The 10197-nt window shown below is 38.0% G+C and overlaps 1 protein-coding gene across 1 annotated transcript in view; it reads left to right on the top strand.

The window, feature by feature from the left end:
* The first annotated feature begins 660 nt into the window (after positions 1–660).
* The window catches only part of fam193b (family with sequence similarity 193 member B), a 17842-nt gene continuing 8305 nt past the window's right edge, over positions 661–10197 (top strand). Inside the window, exons 1-4 of the mRNA XM_089019727.1 lie at positions 661–945; positions 4050–4265; positions 7652–7808; positions 8959–9177. Of these exons, the coding sequence (XP_088875853.1) occupies positions 790–945; positions 4050–4265; positions 7652–7808; positions 8959–9177 (748 nt within the window). The 5' untranslated portion in view covers positions 661–789. The remainder of the gene's footprint in view (positions 946–4049; positions 4266–7651; positions 7809–8958; positions 9178–10197) is intronic.

Genomic DNA, 10197 nt, shown 5'->3' with positions numbered 1-10197 from the left:
GTGAACAGAAAGTACTGTATGTACGAAACCAGTGCTGACCAGAAGAAGTTCTGTGATAGAAAATTACATTTTAAACACAACACTCCCGGACAATTACTTATTAAAAAAATACATTTTATCATGTGTTTTTCTTCGTCAAAGTAGGCGATTGCGCGATATTTGCTATGTCTTGAATGCATTAAAAGACAATGTTAAATTCATCGTCGCGCCCACTCCATCAGCCCCTATTATTTAAATACAGTCATGATCTCCAACGCTAATAATACGACATTTTTAACACGGTGTAACCGCACATTGTGCTCCTTTGTATAGCACATTTTAGCAATTATTCGTTTATAGGTTATTTGTTTCAAATCAAACACGTAAAAGATGTTCATTTTACTATTGCCAACGATGTCTTGAATTTAATTAAATAGATGAAGGACAACGTGTGTTTTAAAACTAAAACCTCGAACTAAATAAAAAATTAAAGTTGACTGTGTAATACGTATCTCATTTATATTGTAATGAATGGAAAGAGATATTTGCCCTTTCTAAATATGGCGGCGGTAGCGTCAGTGCCCTCGTCGACTTCAGTTGTATTTCCTGTATGAAGGCGAAGCCGCCTTGCCAGCAGTATCTGTAACCTATGAACTCCCGAGTGTGCCAAACCAGTCCTCCGCCATATTGACTGTTGTCTTGACTGGAGGAGAGAGAACATTTTGTGGTCCGACAATAAACGAAAGCGTGCTCTTATAATTCACGAAACTGGTGCAAACTTGGCCAAGGTGCTTTGCGGAGCCCATCGCGATGGCAAGGAAGAAAAGCAAACAGCAAGGCGCCGCTCAGAAGGAGCTAGTACTTGGACAGCAGACTGCACCGAAGAATGCAGTTTCTCCCGGCGATGTAACTGGCGTCGGCGGAGATGCTGGAGTGGAGAGGCTGACCACCAACACGGCGGACAAGGCAAGCTACTTAACCATCTCACAATAAAGGCTGATTTGACCACGGCTCGACCCTCCTGACCCCAGCCACCATACAATATGGATAACAAAACAGCCCCCCCCCAAAAAAAAAAGCTGGATCGTAAATTATTATCATTCGGTTTAAACGCTATAGCATACGTGAACGCGATGGAACGTTAAAGAGTCATACGAGCAATTCAAGCAAACGTGTTTTATTTCAAGTAACCGTGCTCCACTGCTTGGCATCTTGGTCAAGCCCATCTGGCCGGGCAGACAGGTGACATTGTGCTTCAGACAGGTCGTCCCGTTTGCGACGTTAAAACGCACAAGTCCGACCGCCCCCGCTCGTGTTAGCCACAAGGCTAGCCGTGCTATCGCGGGCTAGCACGCAAACGTGCTTTACCACCTTCACTTTGCGGACACCAAAGGAAACGTCGGCTTCCAAAGCTACAGGCTAATCAGGCTAGCTAGCCCCGATGCATAACGGCTTTGTAACAGTATTGCTAACACTCGACATTTTATCGAGTCCCAGGCACACGGAGCCATTGTTTTAAATTCACATTCACTCGCTGAAATGCATAGTGCAAAATATACATATAGATATATAGATCCAATGTAAAGTTGATGGGGAACAAGGAACCGAATGGTAAACATTCGTGATGGCACGCTTTAGACTAGACATCTGTCATGCTCACTCACCTTACCTGGCATCGCTGAACTTGGCCGCTTGCTATTGATTTGAAGGCAAGCGTGGGAAAATAGAGTTATATTGTCGCTAGATTATCTGGAATAACCTAATAATGATGTGATGTTTTGTTTTACTTTTATTTACGCCGTTGCGTATGTGGCACTGTCGCGGCTTAGAATTGAAGCGGATTTATGTGAGACAGGAGATGTGAGACAATCTCTTTTCGTCAATGGATGCTACAGCTTCGTGTTAGCTTTCAACATTTAACTTGTAGTAGACGTGCACAGTCCGCCATGACGCCCCTGATTCACTGCTGAAAAGGATGCCTTGAGCCTGTCCTTTTTCATCGAGAACTGCTGTCACAAAGAGGGTACAGCAAGTGCTGAAGATAAATGACTGAGTCTTTGATGAAAGACTGTGTCTTTGTGTTGTCATTTTATTTTTAATTTTTTTGTTTTTTCGACTTCAAGATGGCGCCGCGAGAGTGGCTTGCTTTTACAGCAGCTCCTGTATTTTGTTTTTCAACTTCTTTCTTTACCTTTCCTCTTCCTTTCATAACTTTGCTGCTGTGTTACTTCCGGGTAGAGTGAACACTGGTGCGAATGGCTGCCGCTGCTCACCCGCACAAAAAAAAAGTTCTTATCCTGTGACTGTAAAGTGTCCTTTAGAGTTTTGAAAGGCGTTTAGAAATTAAATGTATTATTATTATTATTATTATTATTATTATTATTATTATTATTATTATTATTATTATTATTATTATTTGGATTTGCCTTTACTAGTCGCGGAGTGGTAAAATTTACATTTCACAGCAGCAAAGTTATGAAAAGAATTATTATTATTATTATTATTATTATTATTATTATTATTATTATTATTATTATTATTATTATTATTATTGTTATTATTATTGTTCTATTACTATTACTATTACTATTACTATTACTATTGCCACTACTGCCATTACTACTACCATTATTATTATTATTATTATTATTATTATTATTATTATTATTATTATTATTATTATTATTATTGTTCTATTACTATTACTATTACTATTACCACTACTGCCATTACTACTACCATTATTATTATTATTATTATTATTATTATTATTATTATTATTATTATTCGGATTTGCCTTTATTAGTCGCGCAGTGGTAAAATTTACATTTCACAGCAGCAAAGTTATGAAAATAATTATTATTATTATTATTATTACTATTATTATTATTATTGTTATATTACTATTACTATTACTATTACCACTACTGCCATTACTACTACCATTATTATTATTATTATTATTATTATTATTATTATTATTATTTGGATTTGCCTTTACTAGTCGCGGAGTGGTAAAATTTACATTTCACAGCAGCAAAGTTATGAAAAGAATTATTATTATTATTATTATTATTATTATTATTATTATTGTTATTATTATTGTTCTATTACTATTACTATTACTATTACCACTACTGCCATTACTACTACCATTATTATTATTATTATTATTATTATTATTATTATTATTGTTCTATTACTATTACTATTACTATTACTATTACTATTACCACTACTGCCATTACTACTACCATTATTATTATTATTATTATTATTATTATTATTATTCGTGTTTGCCTTTATTAGTCGCACAGTGGTAAAATTTACATTTCACAGCAGCAAAGTTATGAAAAGAATTATTATTATTATTATTACTATTATTATTATTATTGTTATATTACTATTACTATTACCACTACTGCCATTACTACTACCATTATTATTATTATTATTATTATTATTATTATTATTACAACTACTGCTACTGTTACTACTACTATTACTATTACTACTACTACTATTATTACTATTACTATTATTTATTATTTATTATAACATTTTGGAAACATCTTCCGTAGGTAGGTAAGCGTGCCACTGATAGACCGATGCTGATGATCTGGCTCAATGTTGTGCCGTATAACATAGGTTGTAAATTTGACTGAATTTGCATTTAATCTACTTTTTAATCATTCATTTTTCTGCAGACAGCATTACAGTATCGTCTGGACCGTATGCTTCTGTACAGTGTGTATATTTTCCCTGTGCTTGTTTAGGAGCATTAGCTTTGTAAAGTCAAAATTTTTAGTACGTGGTTGGCATTGTCTGAGGATCTACTTATGTGCCAGATTGGGGAATGTTAAAATTACTTTCGCAAAGTCATAGAGTGATTTTAAAGGACAGCCGACACCATTTTTTTGTTTCCTAACTGACATCAATGCTGTAGACAATTAATAATATCATTCTGGTAAATAGTTATTATGTCATAACATATGTAGTTTTACCTACAAGATTGTAGTACAAACATTAATTAAAAATGATAACCTTTTTTTTTTTTTTTTTGTCCTTAGCCGAATACCTGCTGCCTCCTGTGCCAGCGGGAATTTACGGAGTGGAAGACAAACTCTGCGAACGGGCTCCCCGGGGGACATGGCACCAAAGGGGGTGACGCCGTCGTGCCCGCACTCTCCCAGGACTTATTGCGGGAGGTGCCTCTGTGGATATGTCAAAGCTGCTGCAGGAGTATGGATGAGCAGGAAAGACCGCACCAGGCGCAGTCAACTGGGGTAAATACTAGTGATGGCAATTCCGGCTCTTTTCAGAGAGCCGGTTCTTTCGGCTCGGCTCACGAAAAAGATCTGGCTCTTTCGGCTCCTAAATGGCTCCTCAGTTTGTTTGTTTTTTTTTTTTGTTGCTTAAATTAATTAACTACCCCCAAAAATAATGTAAAATTATGTGAAAAATGAATTACTCATGTAAAAAATACACGAAATCTACTATTTTTATTTATATGGCTTGATTTATATGTGCACAGAGAGCATCCATGAACTTTCACTTTCCCTGTGGTTACTCTGGTCTGATGATCAGCTGTCACTAATTTGTTTTTCATATTAATAATGCTATCATACCAACTAGTAAAAAATATAATTGAATAATAATAGCATCATGTGATAACATTTGTCCATAATAATGCTATCATACCAACTAGTAAAAAAATATAATAATTGAATAATAATAACAGCATAATGTGATAAGATTTGTTCACCTGTCTACCTTAACCCCCCCCCCCTACCCCCTTCTCCTCACTGCTGCATGTGTCGGTAATTCTCCCCTCCCACCTCTACCACGGATCTTGACCAATCACGTGCGGCTTTAACTGAAGACGGGGGCGGGGAATAGAGGGGGGAAAAAAGTTGGCTCCCATTTCCGGCTCCTTTTTAGGAGCCGGCTCTCTTCGTTCACTTCAGAGATCCGGCTCTAAGAACCGGTCCGTAAGCAAGCGACAAATAGCTAGCCATTAGCCAGCTAACAGACAGCCCTCAGCCAGCGAACATAGCCATTAGCCAGCGAATAGATAGCTATTAGTACTTGAGACTCCAACAGATACATAGCTAGATAGCCAGCCACTTTTCAATCTCGGGTTTTTCTGTGTGTGAGCAGCGGCACTCAACCCAGCGTTCACTCAACACAGAAGTAACTCAGATAGAAAGCTAGCTAATAGATAGCCAATAGATAGCTAATAGATATCTAGCTAGATAGCTATATAAGTACTTGATAGCCAACTTGATAGCTAGCTAGCCAGCCAGATAGCTAATAGATAGCAAATAGATAACCGGCAAGGTAACCAGCTTTATAACAAGCTAGATAGCTAGCTAGATTGCCAGATAGGTAGCCAGCTACATAGCTAGCTAGATAGCCGGATAAGTAGAATGGCACTCCACGTCATCCTTTTCAATTCTGGAATACATTTGGGAATGGCAGTGAATGATTTGCCATTGAAATGAATGAAACCTTATTTCTCTGTTAATCAAGGTGATCTAGTCTCTGTTGTTTCTTTTCTGATTTAACCGAGCAAAACCTCCAAAGTCAAAATTTCTTCACTGACTTCCGATATGTTCAGATTTAATGAAAAAAGAAAAAAAACGATTCTAAATGATCATACAGTGAGACCTCAACTTACGAACTTAATTGGTTCCCAGACAGAGTGTGTAAGGCGAAAAGTGTGTATCTCAAAAAAAAAATCCCATAGGAAACCATTAAAATGGGAATAATCCATTCCCGGGTTTCCATAAAATATACTTTTCAACTAAATAAGCCTTAAAACTACACACAACATACCTTATTCTATGTATAATAAATGTGCTATTGTATTGTAATGAAAGAAATACACTGCATTGTATCATAAAATCACTTTATTTACATCTGTGATGGTCATTTATGGCTTGAGGAAATGGCGTTGGAGGTCGAAGGTCAAAGGGAATTGCTGTTTGGAAAGAGAGGCGCATTACATGACGAATGTAATTACAGAAATAAACTCTGCTGTAAAAAAAAAGTGTTATTTACCTTTTTGTTGGTCGTTGATGGCTTATGGAAGGAGAGTCACCTTCCATAATGACTGTTGGTAACTTAACCTCTGGTGCTGTTCGGTCGTGTGCTTCCGCCGAAGATCACTCCGCCAGCCGTGGCGGGTGTGTATTATGAAAATAGTGCTTATTATAAGGTTTAATTTTCATAAATTTGACGTTTGTAAGACAAAAAGTTTGTAAGTTGAGGTGTTTGTAAGTTGAGGTCTCACTGTACTTGTAACTCAAAATACGAATGATCTCAAATTATTTTAACCCATTTTAATGAATTGAAATTGAATCATTCCACGGATGGAAACAGCTCCTTGCAAAGTTATTTTTTTTAACTCATTCACTGCCGACGATGTGCAAAAAAACGTGTCCACTCCACTGCCAGGGTTTTTGTCATTGTCACTCGAATTGCAGGAGCCACGGAATATTGAGTTTTAGGACTACATAAACATTCAATACAGCGTTAGAAACCTCAGACCAGGTGTGTCAAAGTCATTTTTTTGCCGCGGGCCACGTTGTAGTCACGATTTCCTCTCGAGGGCCGTTATGAATTTGGGGAAACCGTTAGAATGTTTCATCCCTTCCACATATTACATACAGAACGCACAACAAATTAATGAATAGTTTTCAAATCTGGAGTCAAGAATAATGACTAATTTACATGCCAAAATATGTCAGGTAATTGAACACCTAAAACACCACTGTCTGTAAGAAAATAATCTGTTGTAAATTCCATAATAAGGTGACCATATAAATTTAAAGGACAACCGACGACTCCGGACAAGTTGTGTCCATAATTTGTAAAATCACTTCAAATGACTTCTACTGAACGTATTTTACAAAGATTCCACCGCATATAGCTACAGTAAAGTCTCGTTATATCGATATCGGTTATAGAATATCAATATAACGAGACTTTACTGTATATTTTACGTTTTAAGACTCGCGCTGAATATTCAGGAAGTCTTGTTTTTGAGTTGTTGACGATTCCGCACATGACGTCACTGAAAGAACGCCCCTGACCGAAAAAAAGGTTCTGAAAACCTCGTGTTGCGCCAGAAGAGGGCGTCCAAGCTCCATATAAGGAATTTATCAGCCTGTGGAAACGCAATACACTGTCATGTCTACAAGAGGTCGCCGTTTTCTGCCTGTTTTCTGGGACGCTACATTGCAGTCCAGATGCCTCAAAATGACACGGAAGGACTACTCTAATCGATTGCAAACATTTATGCAAAGCATCTTCTCCGAATCTCAAGCCATTGTTTTGATTCTACAGCAAGGCAAAACGTCTTGGCGTGAGGTCATGAACAAGGGGGCGGGACCTTCTGAAATTCGCCATCCCGAGGTCATTTTGAAGCAGTTTTGGGACACTTTAACTCATTTTTATCGATGTTTTGCATTTGACTAAAAATATCAGCTGTTTTGGGTATTTTAGATGCTATAAAACGTTTTTCTGTTGTCAGTTAGGAAACAAAAAAAAATGCTGTCGGTTGTCCTTTAACGTAGCTGTCAGCGATCAAATCCAAGGCCTGCCATTAAATACTTGTCTTTGTGTTTTCTTATTGCATGTACCACTGTCACACTCTTCCTCTTTTAAGTTCCTAGGATGTGGCAATGGTTTCCCAGAGCAAAGTAATGTGGATTGGGATCCTAGTTCCTTCCTGTCAGCCCACAAACTCTCCGGACTGTGGAACTCAGCCCACGCCAACGGAGGAGAACATTGCGGCCACAACGCATCCTTACATCTACAGCAAGGTCTGTCGTCTCGTTTTTTTTTTTGGATTGGATTAGCCTTTATTAGTCTCATAAACGGAGTAATGGAGTCGTAGCTTCTGATAGTAGTTGCGACACCTGTTGTGGCTCAAAATTACAGTAAAGTCTCGTTATATCGATATTCAAGGAGTCCGAAAAAATATTATATAACCGGGACTATCGATATATCCGACCCTGTTTGCACGTAATTTTCTCCGTGCGTGCATAGAAATAGTATCGATATAACCGGGACTATCAATATATCCGATATCGATATAACGAGACTTTACTGTACTTCATATATAAGGCGCAGGGTCATCTTGTGAAGAAAATCAAGGCTTTTTGGGTGCGCCTTATACACCGGAAAATGCGGTTCACTCTTTTCAGTCATCGCCATTAGCAGTGTCTGAAACTCATGGCAAAAAAAGTTAGCGGACACCAGGGCAGACAACTCTGAAAAGTTGCCTGCCCGGCCATAAAGTTGCCTGCCCGACTTTTCACAACTTGAAACACAATAAGACGACTAATCTCAAAAAAATAAACATTGTTGCGAAGTATAACGGATTCTTTTAAATTAGGAAGTACCTACCACAAATTCTCCTTTGCTTAATTTATGGTAAATATCCCGTGCTGAAGATTTTGCTCCGGTTGTCGTTTGTCCTCATGGTGCACAATGCAATGTTTGCGTTGCGTTGTCTGCTCAAAGCCACGTAGACACTTTTCAGTCACGGTATAGTCCGAAGCATGAAACAGGCTTCTGATTGGCTGCCGTGCCAAAGGAACGTTCGTTTGGCAATTTGCATACTCGGCACCGGCAGCCAATCAGAAGCCTGTTTCGTGCTTCGGACTATACCGTGACTGAAAAGTGAACTTGAGAGTTTTGAAAGCCGCTTAGAAAGAGGAGTCCACGTGGCTTGTCGCGGTTTGCTTGTAGCTTTTGCTTTATTGAATAAAACAAACGTTTGATTTGAAAAAAAATATATTATTTTTTTTTCCCTGAAGAAGTTGTCGGCCACCCGGGCCGAGACGTTTTGAAGGTTGTACGCCCGACGTAAAAGTTGTACGCCCAGGGCCTCCGGGCAGACATTATTTCAAATACTGCCATTAGTTCTTGTTGTAATTTTGCTGTGTTAATTTTTTTCTCAACGTGCAGGTATAACAATGGGATCAGCCTGCCATGAGAAAAGAGGACTCCACGAAGCACCTGGAAAATCTGCTAAAACGTCCGTAGCCAAAGTGTGCCCCTACAGTCACCCGCTGACCCAGAATTCCAATGGCTCCAACGCTGGGACTCCCCTCCCTACCTCAGCTGACCTGTGCAAGACCACCCCCAAGCATTTCAAGAATGTGTGCCGTCGACCAAAACCGCCAGGTGCACCACGTTTTATTGTCCATTGGCATTCAAACTGGAATCAGTCCTCATTGAATGACATTACGAGTGGAAATAATGATCGCAACTGTCAAAGTTGGAAGGTTGCATTTCCTTTTGTTGTACATACAGCTCAGGTTTTCCGGGGAGGAAATGTGATTAACTCATTCACTGTCACCGGGACTATCGATATATCCGACCCTGTTTGCGTGTAATTTTCTCTGTGCGTGCATAGAAATAGTATCGATATGACCGGGTCTATCGATATATCCGATATCGATATAACGAGACTTTACTGTGTGTATATATATATATATATATATATATATATATATATATATATATATATATATATATATATATATATATATATATATATATATATATATATATATATAATGTCGCCCACATTTCAAGCTCATATAACTCCAGACCCATATAATTTAGGAATTAACTATTTTTTTCTGATGAAAGAAGAGAGGCTAAGGTTTCTTACGCTGCATTGAATGTTTATGTAGTCTTAACACTAAATATTCTGCGAGTCACGTAATTCGAGTGACAATGACAAAAACCCTGGCACTGGAGCGGACACATTTTTGCACATGTCTGGCAGTGAATGAGTTCAAAAAATAATAACAGTGATACCTTGGCTTACGAACTTGTTTCCCAGACATAGTGTGTAAGGCGAAAAGTGTGTATCCCAAAAATTAATTTCCCATAGGAAACCATTAAAATGAGAATAATCCGTTCCCAGATCCCCATAAAACATAATTTTGTACTTTCTAATTTTCTAAGCCTTAAAACACAACACAAAATATACCGTATTTTATGTATAATAAATGTGCTATGGTATTATAATTAAAGAAATAAACTGTACGGTATAATAAAATTTCTTTTATTGACCTTTGTGATGGTCGTTGATGGCTTGATGGAATGGAGTGGCCGGTTTCATCAGCATTAACCACTTGATGAGGAACGTAGCCTTCTTCTTTCACCATCTTGAGGAATGATCCCATGTAGGTG

Source organism: Hippocampus bargibanti, linkage group LG02 (assembly GCF_051943395.1).
Source record: "Hippocampus bargibanti isolate YZ-2025 linkage group LG02, ASM5194339v1, whole genome shotgun sequence".
Lineage (NCBI taxonomy): Eukaryota > Metazoa > Chordata > Actinopteri > Syngnathiformes > Syngnathidae > Hippocampus > Hippocampus bargibanti.
Note: the sequence above shows the minus strand (reverse complement) of the source record. Positions and strands in the feature narration are given on the sequence as shown.